General features: G+C 42.8%; 1 protein-coding gene and 1 long non-coding RNA gene across 5 annotated transcripts in view; one reads left to right on the top strand and one right to left on the bottom strand.

Annotated features, from left to right (window-relative positions):
• The window catches only part of LOC144829132 (glutamate decarboxylase 1-like), a 927,195-nt gene that overhangs the window by 38,655 nt on the left and 864,748 nt on the right, over positions 1-23,792 (bottom strand). For all 3 annotated transcript variants that reach the window (XM_078687953.1, XM_078687955.1, XM_078687954.1), the window contains exon 13: positions 21,106-21,213. In XM_078687953.1, the coding sequence (XP_078544079.1) occupies positions 21,106-21,213 (108 nt within the window). The remainder of the gene's footprint in view (positions 1-21,105; positions 21,214-23,792) is intronic.
• Positions 1-23,792, top strand: part of LOC144829133 (uncharacterized) — a 142,243-nt gene that overhangs the window by 13,708 nt on the left and 104,743 nt on the right. The gene's annotated exons all lie outside the window — the stretch shown is intronic.

Genomic DNA, 23,792 nt, shown 5'->3' on the forward strand with positions numbered 1-23,792 from the left:
TTAACACACACACACTGATACAAAAGGGATACCGGCCCCATACAAAATACACACTTTGATTGTGAAATGAAAGGGCACGCTTTCACCAATTCCGGTTAAGATGGTTATTCACCACAAATAAATGGTGAAGTTTTCTTGGACACACGAGAACAGTTTGTGTAAAATATATACACTGAGTACAGCAAGAGTTTGCACTTCTGTCAATAAAAGATGCGCTCTTTTATTCTGCACATCCCAGTGATTTCACTTTGTGTCGACACTGTGGGTGTGCATTAGCACCGCTTTACCTTAAGAGCGACCTGAACAGACCCCTATCTTAAAGTTTGTATATATAATGTAACCATCTTGGTAGAAGGTGCAGTAAGACTCACATCAGCCCCAACAAGCTTTGATGTGGCAGGCAGCTGACCAAAGTGCGCACAGCTATTACTGAGTGTAGCGGTCATCTCTGACTGGAAGGATTTTCAATTCATGTGAGAGGCCAGCGTGATTAACAAGCAAAGATACTAAACAGGCTACCAAAAAATTGATGTATCCTTGTGTAGTGTGACTGGTGCTCATGTAAAGTGCTCCAATCCCTTTGGGTTGAGTTCGTGCTATTAAAAAAAGTGTAAAAAAGAAAACTAGCGGGAGACAGAGAGCATGCAACAACAGACAGTGAACGAACGGTTGAGCACACTGCAGAGCAGACTTACAAGCTCACTGCAGAGCACATGCACACTCACACTGCAGGCTCATTACAGAGCACAATGCAGAGCACACTTACAAGCTCACTGCAGAGCACATGCACACTCACACTGCAGGCTCATTACAGAGCACAATGCAGAGCACACTTACAAGCTCACTGCAGAGCACATGCACACTCACACTGCAGGTTCATTACAGAGCACAATGCAGAGCACACTTACAAGCTCACTACAGAGCAATGAACATGCACACTGCAGGTTCATTACAGAGCACAATGCAGCGCACACTTACAAGCACACTGCAGGCTCACTGCAGAGTACGCTGCAGAGCACACGTATTAGCACACCGTAGAAAATGTTTACCAACGTGCAGCAGGGCACTACATTTACAAGTGAATTACAGGGTATTGTTAGGAGCTCACTGCAGGCCATGTAGGGAAGGCTTATGAGCTCAATGCAGAGAATGCCGAAGAGCCTGCTGTACGAAGGCAAAGTTTGGGACCCAAAGGTACAAGGTGGGTCCACATTTACTCCAGTTAGCCCAGTGCTTTAGCGCTGAGTACACAGTCTTGACAGTGGTAAATATACGCCACCTTTTACATTGTGTTGCACTGTTTGAGCACTCATGAAAACTTCTGCAAAGGAGGGCGGAGTGTGACGAATGGGACACAAGTGCCCACAGAAACCCTTTGCCCCCTGCCCTGTAAGCACGCACTGCCCTAACCACAGGGTGAAGAGCTGGGAGCCCCCTGCGCTGTCCTCTGCACAACAATAAATGCAGGGAACCGAATGGCTCGCCATAGCATGACAAGGCCCACATCATCGAGGAGCAAGTCTCGCCATCACCCTGGACATGCCGCAGTGCTCTCACTTGGGGCCTATTGAGTGGCCTCTGCTCTGGGGCATAGTTTATTAATCAGAGCAGGGCACGCTGTACCTAGTTTTGCACTGATCATTGTCCAGCTGCTAGAGAGAGGATTTGGCATAACGTCCAGACTTGCTGACTTTGGAGCTGTGGAACCAGGTTCCAATCTCAGCGTCGACTCAACATCCTGTGATTCTGGACAAATCACTTATTCTGCCCTGGGCAACCAAGAAATTAGTGTATCCTCGTGTAAAGTATCTGGTGCTCATGTAAAGTGCTTCAATCCCTTAGGGTTGAATTAGCGCTATAAAAAAGTACAAAAAAATAAAACTAGCAGGAGATAGAGAGAGGATGCAACAACAGACAGAGAAAGAATGGGGAGTGAAAGAGCAACATTGAGGGATTGGAAGAGGCAAAGATAAATGAAGAAATAATGAGGCGGCACAAGCAGGAAACCAAGAAGGGCAAGTAAAAACAGTAAAAGCGCTCGTAAAGTAATACAAAAGTAGCTCTGAAACAATGTGTTAAAGTAGCACCTACATATACTTAGCAGTAATTGATTGCTGCTCTCAAGGAGGGCTAAAGACGGGAAAGGCATGACGTATTCATGCCATGGGCAAATGGAGAGAACAAATAATGGATCACTGAGGGAGCCAGCAAATGACAAGCCTATGGGTACATATAACAGGTCTCTTTTCGAGACAGCGCATGCGCACCGTCTAGATCCGAGATCTAAAAATCCTAGCTTCAGAAACGTCATCAAAAAGACCAAAAGTCATCCCGGCCTTGGAGAGAGAGGAATCTCCTTAATGGAGAGCTATGATGCTTTGGGTGAAAGCCAAAGATCCCTGGAAGCCACAATGCCGATTCACCTGCTTTTGACCAAGAGCATTCCCATTGGGACATGGAACGTGAAGACCATGTACGAGACAGGCAAGACAGCCCAAATGGCAGTGGAGATGAAAAAATACAACCTTGCCCTGCTTGGCATCATCAAGACCAGACGGATACAGTTTGGGCATAAAATACTGTCTCCAAGATGAATGCTGCTGTATTACAAGAGAAGACTGACAACGTGGCAACCCCATCAGCATAACATGGCCTTCACATCCACTGAAAAAAATGAGATCCTGAAGGCTAACGAGGCCAGCACAACTGCAGTCACTCTTGCAGGTGATGCATTGAATGAGTTTGAGTCCTTCACCTTCCTGGGCAGTGTCATAGACAAGCAGGGCGGCACAGACGCCGATGTCAAGGCAAGAATTGGCAAAGCAAAGGCTGCATTAATTCAGCTAAAGAAGATCTGGAGCTCCAAGGACCTAACACTGTAAACCAAGATCAGGCTTTTTGACACTAACATAATATTGGTCCTTCAGTATGGAGCACAAACATGGAGGACAACAGTAAACATCACCAACAAAGTCCAGACCTTCATCAACTCCTGTCTAAGGAAAATCCTCCAAATCTGCTGGCCAAACACTCTCAGCAACAACTACCTATGACAGCAGACATTCCAACTCCCTGCTCATGAAGAAATCAGGAAAAGATGCTGGAGCTGGATTAGTCGCACCCTCCGCAAGCCCGTATCAAACACGACCAGACAAGCCTTCACCTGGAAACCTCAAGGGAAAAGGAAAAGAGGAAGGCCAAGAAACACCTGGCATCGAGACCGACTACAAGGAGATGGGTTACACCTGGCATCAGACTGAAAGAAAAGACCAGGACAGGGATGGCTGGAGAGTCCTAGTTGATGGTCTACACCCCAGGAGGGGGTAGGCAAGTAAGTAAGTCGCTACCACCCCTTAAGCTCATAGCGGGCATAAAAGTGGCCCCCAGACTTCAGATCAGTAATGTTTTGGAAAGAAGACTGAAGAACGACTGTCCTTCTGCTCGCTGGACACAGCAAATAGAGGCTACACCACAGACTGTACGGTACCTGCAGCACCTGAGGACTGGCAAAGGGAGGACTGTGTCCGTAGTGACCCACTCCTGAAAAACTTGCCCATAGGTGCCAGACAGAAGGAGCAATTCCAAGGGTCAGTTGGCTGACTTCTTCTTACACCCACAGGGCCATAAAAGCTGAGAAGCCCTGAGTGCCGAGCGCCAAGAAACCTGATCACTGCTGGACGCTGAGGTGCAGCCTAGGAGACCGAGGTCTGACCCTCTCGAGGAGTCCTTGAGTTTGGGGGACTTGTGGAGGCCATTATTGTTCTCAGGTCACCCTGCCAAGAAGTTATTTCCATCTAAAGGAAATCACTGGGTTTGCTGTAATCAGAAACCAGTAGACCAGTGACAACTGGACCTGCGCTGGACTTCACTTAGACCCCCAAAGATGACCTTCCAAGCTCAAGGATTGAAGAAAGGACTCAGAAGGACCCACTGCGCCAGCTCAGCATCTTCAGCATCTTTTCAGCATCCTGTATTGCTTGCATCAGGACCACTCAAGGAGCATCACCGCACCTACGAGCAAGCGGGAAGCGCCGTAGCTGCCATCCTCGTATCTGTAGATGTAATGACATTCTGTAAAATACATTTCATTCATGCAGGATCTGGGATCCGAAACCAATACCTAATCACTTCAGTTTTTCATGATTTCAGTTGACAAAATCAGTGTTTGGCGGCACCAAATACAAAACATTTTGTCAACTAATTGACCAATTGAGAATCTCAGACTGTTGTTTAAATGTGTTCATATTAGAGATTATTTGTCTTGTAATGCAATTCTGTTTGAATCCCATACATTTTTTTATCATCTAATCAGAAAATTACAACAATTTCTGAATACTATACCTTGTTTGTTGAAAACATACAATAAGGTCTAAACGAAAGCACAGAGAATAGTCCCAATGGACATCACATAATATCCGTGATGAATTTCAGCAGCCAATAATCAGCCATCATACGATTCTGACTCGTAACAAATATATAGTAATGCATTATAAAACCATGTTTGACTTCTACCAGACACGATAGAGAAGCAGAAGCACAGGGACTTTTCTCAGAGTTTAATTCACATGTGTAGACATGATCCACACATTAGTTGCCTAAGCATCATTAAAATGTTTTGAGGACAAATCATTAAGTGCTTAGCACGTTCACTAGTGTGAGATATCATACTTGATTAAACAATAATACTATTAGGAAAAATCCCATGCAACAGTGAGCCATCACTGTTTTATACTTTAATGTATGCTTGATTGCTGATAGCCAAAACTGTCATACTAAAGATGCCACTACTTTCTATAGCTGGTGATCCAAAGTAAATGAGGCCAACACAGGGAACAATTTATTGCAAATATGACAAGTTGTCTGACATGATTTTAACAAAGAAAGACCAAATCAGACAGAGACATTGGCTTGGATGTTATGATATTATTGCCATGTATGCTTTTGTTTAGTATGTATCTATTATTGTTATTTTTAGTTGGGCTTGGTCCTTTCTGCAGGGCCATCCCCATGCTTTCTGCCTTCACCCTCCTATTTTCTGAACCTATTAATGTTGGCTTTTAGGACTCTGCACACTTTACCACTGCGAATCAGCGCTAAGTGCTAGTCCTCTTTCCTAAACATGGTGAAATTGCCTTACACCCAATTAGCACATTTAATGTAATGGTAAGGCCCTAGTAAAATGGTACTGCATGTACCCATGGTTTGCAAATTAAATGCAACTAGTGGGTTTGCAGCACTAATTGTGTCAACCCTTTTAAACAAGTCTGAGGCCTGCCATTGCAGCTTATGTGTGCAGTTATAAGGTGCCATTTTGACCTGGCAAAATAAACCTATTGTCAGGCCTAAACCATCCTTTTTAATATATATGAGTCACTCCTAGGGTAGGCCCTACACAGCCCAGAGGGTAGGGTACAGTGTATGTAAAAAGTTGGACATGTACTTTTAAGTTTTACATATCCTGGTAATGAAAAAACCTTCAAATTCCATTTTTCCTACTGCAAGGCCTACCTCTCTCATAAGATAACATTGTGTTAACTTATTATATTTAATAAGTGCTAACTTGGTTTTGGAAGCATATAGATAGGTCAGGTTTAGTGTCTAAAGAATTCTAATTCAAAACCCTCTTTAATCGTTAAGTTGGATTTTGAGTTGCAATAATGAAAATGCTACTTTTAGAAATTTGGCATTTTACGGCCCTTAACTATTTGGTGCCTGCAGCCTATCCTGGTCACATGAATCTGAATAGTTGGCAGTTGGACTTTGTTTATTCCTTTCAGACAACCACACGATAGAGGAATTAGGTGTGCCTGGATGGGTCATAAACTGGCAGGATAAGAGGGGGCTGGAGCTGGGCACAGCCCCACTTGCCACTGAATAAGCTGTGCTCTGCCTTTACACAAAAGACTTGTCACTGCATTGTTCCTGCAACCAGCATGGAGCTAGGGCAGGGAAGTAGGGAAACTTCAAGCACCTCAAATGGAATTCTCTAAAATCTTCTATTACAAAGAAAGTACCGGGTATAAAAAAGGGGCCCTCAGACCCACTCTTCAGTTAATCTTCTGGATCTGCGTAAGCACTCCCAGAGGACTGGCTGTTGCTGTGGCCAGCTGTGTTCTCCACAGGACTGCTTTGCTGCACCCAGAAGGAGCCTGCCGTGAACCCTCACAGGTCTGCCCTCCTGCTTAAGCCCTGCTTCATCACTTGAACCTAAGACTACCAGAGTGACATCAAGGGCTAGTTTTCTGGCCTCATGATCAGAGCCTCAAGGACATAAAAGGCTCCAAGAATCTTGAACCCTCCATTGGACCCAGACTAAGTGAGTCCTGAACCCCCAAGTGGTGCCCCTACATGACTCCTTGTTGTAGTGTTAAAAGTGTCCAGATAGCCAAAATCCCAAAACTTGGGACTTGGAACATTTTTGGTTAAATACTGCTCAGAGAACTGAAGGAAGACCGGGACCAACATGCTAATCTATCCACCCAAGGCGCATCGCTAGTCGGCCAGACTTTGCAGTAGCGCCCACTACATTCTTCTCTGCAGCAGCAAATCCAGTTTAGCAGTCCTTCGCCAAATATGTATCTAGTCTCCTTGAACTCTCCTGGGCTACAGCATCTTGCCTCATCCCAGGAAAGTTTTTGGACTTCCAAAAGAGACTAAGTTCGAACGTAGAAATCTTTACCACAACTCTGCAGCGTTGCCCCACTGAACTTTACCTTCTCAGAACATTTCCATCAAAAGGTCTTCTAAGTCTGAAGGCAAGCGGCATTCGTTCCCAATCTGAACCGTGCTCCATTGGCGGTCGGCCATTTTTTGGACTTTGTCACAGTCTTGCGCTACTAGATGTCCAAGGTTGGCACTTTGATATTTCAGGCTCTAAATTTCACTTGAAACTTTAAAAACTCCTGTCCTACTGATATGATAGCCCTTTTTCTGTAAAATTATTTATTAAAATGTACTCTATTTTTCAAAATTTGTGCATGGTTTTTCTTGTGTTGCATTTTCACCTTATTATAGGTTGTGTGCCCCATACATACCTTACACATTGCCTCTGAGTTAAGCCTGACTGCTTTTTGTGGCAAGCTACTAAAGGTTCAGGACAGGTTATTTTAATGCCTTTTGTGGTTCACCCTGAGAGGGATTGTGGCTCCTGCTTGAACATAGTTCATCCCCCCATTCAACCATCAACCCAATTTATCACATTATTGATTTGGGTATTTATTTATTTAATATCTGTTATGGTCTATGGTGAGACAGCTAAAACTGTATTGAGGCCAGATATATAAAGAAAAAGAATATAACATGTGGGAGCTTTTCTCTGCAGGAATTCTAAAATAAAAAGCCTGTCTCCTTGTGAGGGCCAAGGAGGTCAATTCACCAAAATGGCCAGGGTATCGGGAGGGATGTCATAACGCATGTGACCCTCACATGATATTTGACCTTAATGACATCGCAGGAAGAGGCATTATTCAACCTTGAACCTTAATGATACTAAAAAAAGTGACATCACATAAACCTTGGGTCTTAAGATGATGATTAATTGGGCAATGTTTAGCACACTGATCCTCATAATCATTACGGTAAAGCACATGTAGAAGCTATTAGCAAAAGCCTCTAAATAGATATGAATACAACTTCTCCACAGATACCATAAAGCATAAAAAAGTTAGCATTTCTAAAGCTAATAAAGAAGGTAGATCTAATGGACAGACTATAAATCATTTTAACAGAACAAATTCAGTAACAACAGTAATCCCTCCATAAATAGACAGAGCGGATAGAGCAACACAAAAAAGCACACAGGACAATGACAGACATTAAGGGATCAGTTTTCAGACATCAAACATAAACATGACCACATCTTACATCACTTAAACATAGATAAAACAAAACCATATGCATCGCCATAGACTTGTAGGTTGTCACCGAGACAATAAAGGATGGAGCGGCAAGACACTTTTATAGAGCACAATGCAAAATTACCTGTCTCTAGATGCTGGGAGAACATGGGCATCCACAGCCAATTGTAGACAGCCACACACAGTGAGGGCATTTAAATGACCAGTGTTTCTATCTACTAAATGTGAATCTATATATAAAAATAAAATCTATAAAAATAAAATCTTTGTCCATAAATCCCAGGGCCTGTAGGACAGGCCAGGCACAGTGTTGCATATTTGCACTGCATTGCAGTCATGGTCAGTGAAGCCCACAGCAGTGCACCATATTAACTAACTTAAATGTGTTACCAGTGGGGCACTCTAGGGTGGGTAGAGGGAAGAAAGAAAAAACAATCAGACCGAATTAAGGGCAATTTTCTGTAGGGCTGGAAGCAATGGAATCTACAAAAAGAAAAACATTCAGGAAATGATAACCGGTTTAAGTGGTTGAGCAACAGATGCTACATATTGTATCATGTAATATAATGGGGCAATAACGCAACAACATTAAGAGTCATATTTCAATGATTAATGGCGAACCAACCTTTATGTGATCCTTCTTCAAGTGACATCTTTTTTAAAACGTATGCCTTCACCCAAATGGCCAAAATGTATAAAGCAGTCTTTTTGGCCTCAGCAGAAGCCGCTGTTAGGGGGGGGGTCGCTATTCTTATCACCTGTTATTATCAAGGGGAAGCCCTTCAGGTTTTGAGTGATACCGTGCTAGATTGGTGATGGGGAATCTGAATTTGGGTGAGCAAACTTTCCATCTAATTAGCTACTATGGCCCAATACACGATGAAACTCTAACACTGGAAAAAATGGCTGATCTACTAATTCCATTACAAAGAGCTATTATCATCAGAGGGGATTTTAATTTTATTCAGAATCTAGGATTAGATTCCTCTCCAAAATATAAATTCCAAAATAAACTGTTAACCGCCAGGTAGATGAATAATATAATTTGGGACTTTGCGCAAGTAGACCCATGGAGGCCAATTACCCCGCAAGCAAGGAATTTACAAAAAAATGCAACACAGCATTTAGAATAGATTTCTTTCTAATTTCCCATCAATGTGAATAAATCTTGGAGTATTTCTAATCCCTTCTCTGACCATTAGGTCCCAGTAGTAGAGAATAAGGTAAAACTGGTTCAAGGGAGCGACCCAAATGGGCATTAGACAAACTTTACGAACGGAAGAGGGCCGCGCCCAAAAAATGTGGACACTACTTATTGAGTTCGCCATCAGAAATGCGGGATCAGCAGCACCCTTTGTGGTATGGGATTCCTGTAAGGCTTTCATCAGAGGGGAGGCAATTTCTTGAAAAGCCAGAATTATCACAAAGAAAAAAGAACTAGCTAGGCATCTCCGGTATAATTTCAATCGGGTAAACCAAATTAATTTTTCATCCCACTCTGAAGTAACGGCTCTCAACCTAAAGCAGCCTCTACAAAATAATAAAGACTTTTATGAACACCAGGAAATAATAAACCAAAACACTTGCTTTCAAAATTGATATAAGGAAAGTGAAAATGCAGGCAAAGTACTGGCATAGTGTGTAAAAAAGAAATATCAATACCGCCATGGTTAAGTCTATCTTCGATGACAAAAAAGGCCAAAAATTCCATCAGGCTGATGAGATTAGTAAGGTCTTTTTATCACACTATGAAAAATTTTATACAGCCTCAACACCCACACCACTAGAGGAAATTGACAAGTTTTTTAACACAATTATGCTGCCTTATTTAACTTCCTTGCAGAAAGCCCGGCTGCTAGCACAAATTTCAGAGATGGAGCTTGCAAAGGCAAAGCCTGTGGCATCGTTGGAATACCCATTGAAATCTATAAAATGTTCTGGCCACAGTTAAACAATTTATTGCTTTCTTTATATAATACAATCTTGGAAGGCTGCCATATCCCAAAGACATTTGTCCGAAGCAGTTGTAGTTAGCTTTTAAAAAAGGTGAAGCCTCCGGATACACCTGGATCTTATTGACCCATTAGTTTGTTAAATAACGACTATAAATTATTTACGAAAATTATGGCAACGAGAATTCTTTTAGTCGTCAAAAATCTGGTCCATGAGGACCAATATGGCTTTTTAACAGAAAGATTTCTTACCAACAACACAAATTGTTTAACTCAGGCCAATGATTTATTTTCAAATAATAATACAAAAGCGGCAATCATTATGATTGTCGCAGAAACAGCCTTTGATCTAGTGAACTGGAATATCCTCTTTACAACTCGAAATTTGATTTCCCCCTAGACTTACTAGACTTACTTAAGAAATTATACGATAATGCCCAGGCGAAAATAGTAATGAATTCACACACTGTTGGCACAGTCTAAATCCAAAGGGGAACCCGGCAAGGTTGCCAATGTCCCTGGTTTTATTTGCCCTATATATTGAGCCAATAGCGGCTCTGATTCGCCAAAACCCCTTAATTAAGCCATCAGTAATAGGGGCACCCAAATTGAAATTATTCGCAGATGATCTAATCCTTTATCTTGAGGCAGAAACCGCAAATATTAAGCAAACACTTGACATGATTGAAAGATTCTCCAATTTGGGAGGGTACAAAATCAATGCTTGCAAATCGTAGATCTTATTATTTAATGCCATGACCATATTTTACCCCAGGCCCTTCAGACATGGAAGGCAAAAATAATCCTGTTCGATACGTAGGTATCTGGGTCTCACACGATTTTTCACAGCTCTTCGCACTTAATTATACCACAACATTTAATAAGGTTAGCAAGATCTTAAACATCTGGCATAATTTACCTTTATCTATAATTGGAAGAGCTGCATTGAGAGAAATGATGGTACTTCCATTATTTATTTACTCAAATGTTAGTACAGAAATTCATCTGGGCAGGAAAGAAACCATTGACTAAATTAATAACACTGCAACTGAGTCCAGAAGAAGGTGGTTTAGGGCTTCCACACTTTCAAAAATACTCCCAAGCCGCCTTTTTGGATTGGTGTGGATTTAATGTAACAGCACACAACTACGGGCCCAATTTTTATCTTCACCAAATTTTATTGGAAAAAAACACTGATCTAAAATCCTTTATTAAAATCCCCAGGCTATCCAAACGCTATAGATATAAGACACCCTATATAATTTATGAAAGATTTAATCAACTGAATGTAGAGTATCATTTTACACCCAGAAACTCAACTAATACACTGCAGGGAACTAGGATTTGCAATTGATACACAGACATTGAAAAGATGGTAAAGGCTGGGAATTTATCAAATAAAAGATTTAATAGTACAAGAGAGATGAAGTTGTGGGAACAAATTAGACAAGACAAACCAGTAGAAATTTTGACCCGAGTATTTTCCTATCTTCAAATCTCGAGTCTAGTTAAGAAGCTACAGCTCCCAGAGGGTCCAGTTCCCGATGCTGTTACTCATGCACTATATGTCAAACAAATGTCGGGAATCGGGAACTGGTATCATATCCTGCAGCAACAAATTTAATATCAAATAGTCCTGAGAGTCCTGCTAAAAATACAAGAGACCATATGGTGTCACATAGAGGCAGGTCTACAATAAACGGTCCCTTAAGGCCATTTGTGGGGCGAATTTTAAATGAATGGCACTTTTCTTCAAATGGCAACTATGCTACACCCCCGATAAATTGCACACAATGTTACCACAAATACCATCAGGATATCCTAGATGTAGTTATTTAGGAGGGGGCTGGCTTCATATATGCTTCTTCTGCTGTAAACTGGCTGGATACTGGAATTTGGTTTTTCAGTCTATTAGTCGGCAAATCAAACATAGCGCAGACCCTAATCCTATAGCTATTTTATTCAGGTTCCCCAGTTCAACCTTAACAGTGTGACAAAAGCAATTTGTTTTTAATGCTTCTTTAATAGCTAGATCCTTGATTTTACAAAATTAGAAATCATTGGATCTACCCAAATTCGTACAATGGGTAGTAAAAATGAGAAGCACAAAAGAAAGTGAAAAACTATATTCCCTTAGGATAAGGGCTATCCATAAATATGCCCAAATATGGGGAGAAGAATACATTGAAACATCTGTAGGTAGTGTAACAAAGCATCAAGTGAAGAAATAGACATGGATAACTGCAGATAGCTATAACTATTTATCATATATGTCATTACGGTCTATTTATTGTATTCTATATATTTGTATTAGATATAGATAACTGGTAGTAACTACAAGAACTTTTAATACATTGTATATGTAATTACGGTGTATTTATGATATTTGATATATTTGTACTTGGTTTTAGATGCCCACTCATAAACATTTAAGCACTTCAATACACATTATTATTTACTGTACTGGAATTATGAATTGTTGAGATTTTGCTTTCCCATGGTTCATATCATGAGTCTGTGATTGAACGAATAAAGTTAAAAGAATAAATGCTGATCTAGGATCCAGGAAAGAGCCTTACAGAAAATAAAGTTCTTGAGTTATATATATTTTGCAAGTTCTTTATATTGCCCTCTACACCACAGTATGCTCAATTAAATGGTCCGTGCACAGGCCATATATATAACTGCATTAACAAATGCTCAATGCATTGTTGCAAGTAAGCTTCCACATGGCCCTTATTTGGAAGGTTTGGCTCTCATTGTAAGTAGCTGGGTGTACTCTAATTTTTATCTAAATTAATACCCGTAGCAAGTCAACTGTAGGGGATTCTCTTTTCAGCTGTGACTCCTTATGAGCTCTACATACATATTTTCAATGAAAATGCACAATGCTATGGTCTATGGCACAACCTGCTGCCCATTTTATGAAAACACACAATGGAATGATCTAAGCATGTTGCAATGTGTGTGAAGTACTGGTGGCATTCCATTGCTCAATGTCTGTATTGTACATCATTAAGTATGGCCAGTTAAAGCAATGCACAATTCAATGAACAAGTCAAAACACAGTGGGTGGCGACTGGTGGGACCTGTGCCCTACTAATAATGTCCAGCCCCTCCCCTCCATTGTGTTCACCAATGGCGACAGCTGGAGCCAGAAAAACAGACAGTGCCCCCTCAGCCTGGGAACAGCAATGATTTTCCTATTTCACATTTCACAGTTTAGCTACTCTTGCATTCTCTAAGAGTATTTGCTTTTTCCAGGTTGGTGTGTTTCTGAGGTTTCGCATGCAACATATTTCTCATGTATAATCTGTAGCATGAAGAGTCACTCCTATGTTTCTGTGTGAGTTCAGGTTGTGGGTGGGTCACAACTAATAGCTGTTGTGTTCAGGCCGAATGCATTGTAAAATTCTCACAGTACCTGTCAGTGGGTCATAAAGGGGATCAAAATACATATACATTCATCAGCAATGGTCCGGTGTGACAGTTGTAATTGTGACTATATATTACAGTGTTTTAAGGAGGAACACAGCTATAAAAATATTGTCAGGACGAACGTTAAAGAAGATGCAGTGCATTCAGTTGAGTGGGTGCATTGTGTGTGTGTCAGGGATTGGTAGTGAAGATGATGCAATGAAGTACATGCAAGACAGAGTAGAAAGAGGGTGCTGAAGAGGAAATGTTAACTTTTTAAGACCAAAAAATATTATTGCTTTTTGCCAATGTTTGGTATAACGGTGAGGGCCTGGCGGCTCACACAACATTATACAAAAACGATATCAATGCAAGAGACGCATTGAGGTTTGAGATATGCAGTATAGAGTGTCTCAGAGATCTGAGGAGAAGCAAAGCATACATTTCAAACAAAGAGACCTGCAGGAGAGAGCGGTGTGAAGATGGGAACAGGAGTGATTAAGACATCCCAAGATCTTGTCCCTTTCACAGACCATGGAAATGTTTAATTCACAGTCTTTTAAGAAAAGGTTAAATTGCTTTGTGTCTATGTGTGGGTGTTTGTAGCTATGCTTAAAGACTCTGCTTTGATGTGTGCAGATTTGGAGTGTCAGTGGTGTTATAGTTTTGTATATAAAGAAGCAGTTATCCACCCAAAATTTGGGAATGGCCCAGGGTTCCCTGTATTCTTTTTTGCATAATTTATGTGACACTCTAAGCTTGAAAGGGCATTGTATTGACTTATGCTGGTTGTTTTCTTGTGTCTGGACGAAGCTGTAGCTCTTTGACAAGCTCTAATAAGAGCAAAACACAAGTGTGGGGTATTCATTCTAGGTTGGCTTGGATGGTGTTTTACCAATCTAAAGCTGTAATACTGAGTGTGGAATGATGAAAGACTTATGTGACTTTTTAATTTAGTGTGAGTGGCACTTGCTAATCTTATGTTTAAAGACTTTACTGTAAAAATGACAAAATGCTTTGTCACTAACTAGCTTGGCATGGGTGGCACCATCCTAATTTAGCACTTAAAAACTTTGCCGAAAAACAGACATTTGAGGTGAGCAGATTTGCAGTGTCAGTCTTGTTGTACAGTGTTTCATATAAAGAAACTTATCTCTGCCTAAAACTTGAAAACAACCCAGAGTTCCCTGCTACCATTTTTGCACAAACACACATATATATATAAAATATATATGCGCTCAATCTTCATGATTGCCTTTTGTAGCTGCCCCCCTCATAAAAATCATGTCTACTGTGAGTCAGACCCTCTAAACAATTTTCACATTTATTTTGCAGATGTTTCCTTTGATTTATTTTGAAACTATCTCAATCGTGGAAACTTTCAAAATTAAAAAATGAATACGATCTATGAAAAAAAACTATGGAGCCGAGTAAATTAGAAATGATTGATCTACATTTTATAAATTCTGCGTCTACTAGCATCCATTTGCTTTAGTTGTCTAGTCACAAACTTTAATCCTTACTTTTTTTGTTGGAGGGATTGATGTTATGGTGGAACTCTTACATTAGCTGGCCCTATCCTCTAATGGATCAGGCGACGCAGCTTCACAGTCCCTATTCCTCACCTATGTGCACATGCTGGTGCTCCCCCTAGTCTACCACTAAGCCTAACTCCAAGTTACCACCAGTAAACAGTAAGCAGTGCTGCTACTTTGAAGTCGTAGGTATACAGAGAGGCTTATTGGCTGTTCTTTGATTTTTATTCCTTCATCTACTATATTGTGATGATGTGACAGATGAAAGAAAAGTTACTACCCCTTGCCACTCTCATAACACAGCAGCAACAAACAAAAGGCCACTGAAAGCATTAGTAGCCCTCAACATTTTGAATCAATACTGTAATGAGGCTGGGATTGCAAAGCACGTTGTGCATGTGTATTATAAACCTTTTCGAAGAAGTTGGCCCTCGTATGTCTTTCTAGAGTATAGCTACTCAGGTCTGTGGGTTGGCTGTTCCAAATGCCAATGAGCTACTAGGTTACATTAAAGTGTCCAATAATGGCACCCAGAGAATCAACACAAACAGAAGCTTTACATGTGACCGTGGCATGACTTTCATGATGTCGGTGTAGAATATCACTTAAGTAAGAATGGTGTTAGAACTCACATAGGCATTCATTCATCCAAGAACACATTCTTCTCAGCGAGTTACGCACCTGCTTCAGAGATCTGTCTGTAACTTACATGTCAATCATGCTTTAACTGTTCGTGTCTTTGAATGGGGAAATCCTGTACTAGTCTCCCTTAATGGATCTGTTCTGTAAGGAATGGAAGATAGCACTAGCTGGCTTCTTTGAGGGCGAGAAGCTTGCTTTGGTAGTTCAAAACTGTACCTGTTCTCTGAGGAAGCAAGCTTGCAGTGCTGCCACCCAATTTGTAAGTGTCCGGTGATGGGGAATGCTTATGCTGCTGTTGCTGTATGTATACCTGTCCCCTGAAGAAGGGAAGCTAGCACTGTTTCTGTCCGAAGAGTACCTGTTCTGCTAAGAAGACCTGTCTCCACTAATGTTGCCCCATTTAAAGAAAAAAACAATTAATTTATGATGTGTGATACCTAAGGTCCTGAGGAAGTGACTTGACCCTATAGAGGCAATATTCGAGCACCTAAATATGTGAATGGAAAAACAAAGTGGGGTTCGGGCACCAGGTCTCTCTCCAGCCAGGACTCCTGGAGGGTTCCAGTCCTCTGTGGACAACTTGACGCACTTGGAGTCAGAAGTCCATCTATTGTTTGCATCCCTGAAGAAGGCAAATAGCAGGCCAACCACTTGAGCCTTGGGGAGCAATTTCAGTCTTTGAGTGAGCCCACTTCTTCCAGCAGGAGTCAGGAGTCTTATGTCTTCAAACATGTGGGTGATGCAACCATACATTGCAGCTCCCATATGACATTCAACTCACATGCAATTGGTGAGTTTTCTCTGCCATCTTCTATTGCCTTACAGAAAAGTAAAAGGATGGCTAAAGAAACCCACTGGGTGAAACTGTCATGAACCAATCCCTGTGCTATCAAGTTCAACATCATGGAGCCTACCTGTGGAACTTTCCAGTGTTAAAATAAGTTCCCGGACCTTCCGCATTATCCACATACTGTCTTCAAGCTTCTTGAACATTATTCTGAAATTCCAATTAATTCTATATGTATGCCGGGTTTTGTAGAAGCTAGTCTGCTTTTCCTGCTCACAACTCCAATACCTAGAATTACCTGAGGCACGAGATCATACTGGGCTCTTTTAAGCCCCAGTTTTATTCAGTCCAGTGTTGGTCATTATAGCAGTGTTGATGTTTGACTCATGTCCTGTTTCTTAAGCTGTTGAGCGTGTGCTAACCATTGTTTACAGAAGATTCCTGAGCCTTAGCTTATCCGTGAACTAGTGCTGCCTGCAATGTTACCTTGAGTCCTTGGTTCCTGAGTTAACACTATTTTTGTGCATCCTTGTTTCTTATTTTCTACAAGTGTGCCATTTGTTTTCCTTTCTTTCCAGTTAAAAAGATATTAAACACTAAGCCAGTCAGTGTTAGGCACTCCTTCTAACTAGCTATTTGTCCATCATGTCTATGATTTTGAGTTCTCCACCCTTGCTGTGACCACCTAGCATTTTCCTGTTTGATCCCCAGGATTTGTGGACACAGCTTAAAACCTAGGTGGTGTTTCTCATCCACTGTAGGTATTTTATCCATGTTACTTTTATAAAAATGAACACAGCAGCTTTGGCAGCTCTGTACCCAAATTCTGTTAGACCTTACAGACTTTGGTGAGGTCTTTCCTCAAACATTTTTATCTTATCGCCACCTGTGTGCTGCCTTTAGGACCTCCTTTCTTCCACAATGGGTCAGGGGAAGGTATCAACCTCTTCCCTACCCCGACATCAGAGCAACCGGATGGATAGTCTCCAGTTGCTAGGGAAGTTTGCCTCTTTACTCTCTCTCACCTCTGGGCTCACACATTTGTATATACATGATATGGATAGCGGGGACAGCATGTCTGTGAAGAGCACATTTTATAGCCTATCTGATAAGGTGCCTGCTAGCATCACGGAGGAATTATCCAAGATGCTTGAGTTAAGGGTGATTAAACATTCCAGTAGTTCTTGATCCAGCCCAGTGGTGCTGGTACCTAAAGCTGCCCCTCTGGGTACCACCCCAGACCACAGATTCTCTGTGGACTATAGGGGGCTCAATCAGTCCCAAAAACTGACCACACTCCACCCTCTGAGTTGATGACCTCATAGATATGTTGGGAGCTGCCAAGTCCCTAAGTAGTGGGATGACCTGCAGGGCGGTGACGTGGGGAGTGGGAGGGGCAGGGTGGGGGGTGGTAATGTATGGATTACAGAGTTTTACAGGTAAGTAAACATATAAATAAATAAAACGAATTTCGTTGCGTGCACTGCATCACCAAATGCGATGCAGTGCGCTCAACAAAATTTGTTTTATTTATTTATATGTTTACTTACCTGGGAAACTCTGTAATCCATACATTACTCCCCCACCCTGCCCCTCCCCCTCCCCACGTCACCGCCCTGCAGGTCATCCCACTACTGACCGCGGCTTAGTGCTTTTGATTTTACTTCTGGGTACTGGCATATTGCCCTACCCAAGGTGGCTATGGAGTGGTCTGCATTCTCCACCCCAGAAGCCCATTTCCAATTCAGGTTGATGCCCTTTGGGATAAAGAATGTCCCAGCTGCCTTATAGAGGCTGGTTAATACAGTCCTGGCTGGGATGAGGCCTTCAATGCTACCTACCTGGATGACAGAACTGCCCTTCAGCTCCAGTTGGGATGATCACTTGCTCCACCTCCAAGACATACTTCATACCGCGCAACAGACAGGCCTGACTATCAAGGCCAGCAAGTGCCAGGTAGGACAGATAACTGTGGTATGCCTGTGACATGAAGTGGGCAGGGGCAAATTGCCACCCCTCCTAGCCAAAATTGAGGCGTTCCTGGCCTGGGAACCTCCAAAGTTCAGACTGACATGGGACATTCCTAGGCTTCACTGGATAATACAGGAGGTTTGTCAATTGATATGACATCATTGTTGCCCCCTTGAGCGAGCTGGCTTCCAAGAAGCAGCCCAAAAAGTTTATCTGACTGAGGCCTGCCTGAAAGCTTGAGACATTCAATGAGGCCATGTGAACAGCACCTGTACTCAAGTCCACTGACTTCTCCAAAGAGTTCATTGTGCAGACAGACAGTTCAGAGCATGACATAGGTGCTGTACAATCCCATCTAAATAAGGAAGACCTAGACCAACCGGTAGCTTCCATTAGTAAGAGGTTACTCCCCAGGGAACAGAGGTGGAGTGATATTGAAAGAGAAGCTTTTGTTGTGGTCTGGGCCATACACGTTTGGGACTCAGTTCTGGATTCAGAAAGACCACAGGCCCCTCAAATGGCTCATGCAGATGAGGGGTGAGAATCCCAATCTGTTGAGGTGGTCCATCCCCCTACAAGTTATGGACTTTACAGTGGTACCTAGCCCTGGGTCAGACCAGTCAAATGCTGATGGTCTATCTAGGTTTTCTACCTTAATGGTGGTGATGAGGGTGGGTCGTTCCCCCGCACTCACAGCTGGGTGATGCATGGTAGACCTGCCAATCTTTGGTGTGGTCCTCCCCCAACCATTTTTGCCTCATCTCCTCCTGTTTTCTGAAATTCATTTTTGCTGACTTTAGGACACTGTGCATTTTATCACTGCTAACCAGTGATATAGTGCTTGTGCCCACTCCTTTAAACATGGTACATTTAATCTACTTATACATCCCTAGTAAATTGGCACTGTACGTATACAGGGCCTGTAAATGCTACAAGTGGGCCTACAGCACTTATTGTACTACTCAGTTATGTAGCCCTTTAAAGCATGTCACAGGTCTACCATTACAGCTTGTGGGCAGTTTTAAACTGCCATTCGACCCTGCAAAATAAACATTTGTGCATTTTATCTAAAATGTAGTACATATGTTTTTAAGTTTTACAAGTCCTGGGAGTAATAAAACAGCTAAACTACTTTTTCACTACTCTGAGGCCTACCTCTCCAATAGAAAAACAGTGGGTTACCTTATTAGATTTAATAAGTAAACACATTTAATTGACAACCAGTAGAAATGTCACATTTGTTCTTAAAGGTATTGTATTTTAAAATTCTCTTTAACGCTAAAGTCAGATTTTAAGTCACAATTCAGAAAATGTAACTTTTAGAAAGTTGGTATTTTCTGTTCCTAACAGTTTGGTACCTGCTACCTGTGTCCTGCATCAAATGACTGTGAATAGTTGGCAGCTGGCCTTTGCTTTTCCCCCCATATAATGGGACAAAGTGGGAAAATGAATTGGCAGGATGGGTGTTTCGGATCTATTCTCTGCCCCACTTACATTTCAAAGAGTGCTTCAAGCACACTCAAAAAGGAACTTGACATTAGCCTATTGTCCCCTAGACCACTTGGAGTCTGGGCAGGGGGAAGGAAGGTATTTTCCAGCGCCATATGCAGGAAGACCCCAGAGATCTGTACTTCGTTCTACAGTATTGACAGCCAAAGGTGAGCGCCAAAGCGAAGCTCCAGAAACGACCATCCATGACACCCGACTGGATCTTCAAGCTACAATGATGACCATTCGCGACTCTAGGCGTGCTCTTCGCGCTACCATGACGACCATCTGCAATGCTCTCCCTGCTCCTTGCTGCCTCCTCCACCGCGAACTGGACTCTTTGCGCTGGACTTTGGGAAGGTAACTTTTTCAGCTGGACTAACCTGGTTCCTGTATCCGGTCCAAGGTCCATTGTGGTCAGCCTGAACTTGTGACTTTCCCCTGGTCTAGCATTACCAGATGACCACGAAAGGTGCTTTGTGCTTTTAGGCACTATCCTTTACTAAAAGTCTGAGGGCCCAATTCACAAAAGTAAACTGAGACAAAATCTTAACTATACTACTTCTAAATACCTTTTCTGAATACCGAAAGTCGTAAAGTTAGGATTTAGTCTCAGTTTACTTTTGTGAACCGGGCCCTGAAATTGCATATCTCTGGTTCTACGGTTTGGCTTTATGTTATTCTGGTATCAAATTATTCTTAAAAGTTTACTCTTTGTTTTAAATTGGCATTGGATTTTTCTTTTGTTGTGTTTTCACTTTATTACTGCTTTAGTGCTGCTTAAATAATTTACAAATTGCCTCTAAGTTAAACCAGAATGCTTTTGTGCCTGGCTGCCAGAGTGTTAAGCACGGGTTAATTTAGGGATTTTTTGTGGTCCACCTCGACAAGGATTGTGGTGGTTGCTTGAGGAAGGTTAACACCGCGTCAACCAAAAAAACTATTTCCTACACCTACCACCAGTCCTTGCCAGAGTCTATGACAAAAACCTATTTTACTAATAACATTTTAGAAGAAGAGCGCATGCACTATGATACGGAATAGAAGTGTCACAGTGCAGTGAGTCTGAGCACCAGCAAAAATAGGGTCCAGAAAAGGATGAAAATTCTGGGGTCAAAATGCATAAAAAGGTGATTTTGCTACAGGTACTATGCACTCAGGTAAGTGTTTTGGTATGGTATGGTTGATTTTAAAGGCCTCTTATGGCTACCTCGTTACCCTGGGGATCAGTGATGGTGGTGATACTCTGCAATTGAAAACAATTGGAGCTTGTGAATTCCATAATTTGACTATTTTGGCAACAGTTATTTCTTTAAGTAGGTGCAAGATTAATTTATGAGTACATGATAGTAAAAAAAAAACACAATACACTGAATGGATATTAAATGCATGCTTCGTGCACATCGCTTTTCAAAAATTGTGCCAGAATAAACAGTAATCAATCATCATAGACATACCTCGGTATTTAAGACAAGTTGAAAGTTTTCTCTTCTTTTTAATTTGTTGTGCAAATACTCTGCAAGTTCCATGCATTTGTTGATCTGCAGCTCAAATCCACAGGTACCCTATGAATTGATTTCATTTAATTAGAAAGCATACTCCATAATTGTGAAACTTTTTTGAAACGTTGTTTGCAAAGTTTGGCGACCTTAAGAACAAGTGTAGCATTACCTTTTAATTTCAAGTATAACATTAGCACCCACCCAAAGCTTCTCTTTTCTATGGTAGAATTCTGTCTTGGGAATAAACCATAAACAAACAATACACATGTACGTGCTATTGACAATTCTCCATAAGTTCAAATGTGATCTATGCCTTTGAGGCGCAAAGTGCATTTATCATCCTAAAATGTGATTACAAGGATGTGGAAGGGGGAGTGAAGGATAAGGCAAAAGGGAAATTGTCTTGTGGTGTCTCTATGAAAAGACAAGAGCCGACCGATATTATATGCTTGGCTATTTTATAATTCAAAGTACTTCTTTGATAAGCAAGTTTGTGTCTCCGGTTGTCTTGATGGGTGACTAAGTGCGTCAATGTGAGAATGTTTCAACGTTGGACGGATGAGTGAATGGGTGAGGGACTAACAGCCAGATTCATGAAGGTGCCAATCTGCGATTAGCAAATTGCGAAAAATTGCGATTTGCAATATGAAAATCGCAGAATGGCACTCATGTAGAAAAGCGATATAAAAATGCGATTCGAAATCGATCGCAATTTCCGATTGTGATCTTGCCACAATCGCTAATTATTCGCAGAATCAGCATTTTTCCATGTAGAAATTGCGAACTCGCAATTAGCGATATCGCATTTTGAAACGGGAAGTCACATTTCGAGCCCACTGATGACATCACAACCAGGAAGTAGGCTTACCCCACCCACAAACAGAACACAGAGCCAGAGATTGGGAGCTGGATACTGAAGAGCTGCAAACCTTACACTGTGCTGCACCCCAGCAGGAAAAAATTCACCAAGATGTCCCAGGATGCAGCAGGGAGCAGTGGGCAGGAGAGGAAGCGAAAACTAAAGTTTTCAGAAGCTGAACTGGAGCATCTGATTGAGGGGGTCACCAAGGACTATGCCCGGTTCTTTGGCAAAGACTCCAGGAGGGTGCCAGAGCAAGATAAGCGCAGGATCTGGCAGCGCATCCGCGCTAAAGTCAATTCGGTTGGGGTGACCCAGCGGTCAATTGATGAGCTTAAAAAGCGCTGGTACGACCTGAGAGGTCGGTCTAAGGAGCGTATTGCTGAGAGGCTTGGGGAGCGACTGGCCACCGGTGGAGGGGAACCTGTAGCCACACCGAACACCCCATTGGAGGACCTGATAGAGGACACTATTGCACCAGCAGCCTGCGTGGGGGTCATGTAGCTGGACTCGTCTCGACCCAGCCAACAATCTGAAGGTAAGTGCCATGCGACTGCGACCCTGTCCCCCAACAATGCCCATGACTCCGGAGCTAGCAATATGACATCCCCAACAATGCAGCCCATGCACACCTGAAATGCCCCAATGCATTGTGGTAGACGTAGTGAAATCATATACCCCCAGTCAGCTGAACACAGCCAGAGCTGTAAATTCAAAGTAAATCAAAAAGCCAGTCAGGGAAAGCAAGCCTGCATGCATGTATCAACATAGCTTGTGCAAGATACATAACATTAATCATGCACCCTTACACATTACAGGTGCAGTTGAGCAGCCCAGCACGGATAGCGAGGCCCTGCACATTGCCGAGACACAGGACGACACTGAGGGTGAGGGCCAGTCCAACCAACGACCCGGCCCATCACAGCCACCAGCAGTCATTCCACCACCACCACCCCGTGCGGACAGGGCCAGCCCTGCAGCCACAGGTGTGCAGCCCACACCCCAACAAACAGCCACAGCAGTGGTACAGGCCCCACCACCAGTGCCTAGGAGGCAGACGAGGCGCACAGCTGGAGCCAGATCACACACCAGCGCACTGAGGCACCAGCAGCGTCAGGGCTCAGCAGGCATGGCCAGGGCGCTCCTACTGCCTGATCCTGGACAGCACAATGAACGCTGCATGCTGGCGGTGCACCGTACACAGGCGCGTCACCTGGCAGCAATTCACACCCAGCTGCAGAAGACAAGCGAAAATATTGCCCAGATGACCGCTGCTGTCAGAGAGAACAGCCAGCTGCTGGTAGCCCAGCAGGACATGACCCACCGCCGCCACCGCCAACTACTTGCCCGCCTATCGGCCTACACCCGGTCAAACCATGTAGTTGGGAATGCTACATCACAGCTGGCACGCAGGTCACTTGCCATGCAGGGCCAGATGGTGCAGTGTTGCCAGGATGTGGCCAGGTTACTGGATCTGCTTACAGCAGCAGTGCTCGGCAGCCAGTCCACTGCCCATGGAGAAGCAGAGGGGCCTGACGACGTGAGCGAGGTAGCGTCAACTAACAGCAGCGCATCTTTGCCACCGATGCCTGTACGACACCGCAGCAGCAGGGCAACAGCACCAACTAGGGCCAACACCGTCCCTCAGGACACAGATAGACGACTTGGGGCGTCTTGTCGTAACCGACACTGAAAACTCAGACTCACTCAGGGAGGCCATGCAGTACACCCCTGCAAGCCCACTACCCCAGCATGGGGAGGTATGGAGTAATACTCTCTTCAT

Source organism: Lissotriton helveticus, chromosome 4_1, assembly GCF_964261635.1.
Source record: "Lissotriton helveticus chromosome 4_1, aLisHel1.1, whole genome shotgun sequence".
NCBI lineage: Eukaryota > Metazoa > Chordata > Amphibia > Caudata > Salamandridae > Lissotriton > Lissotriton helveticus.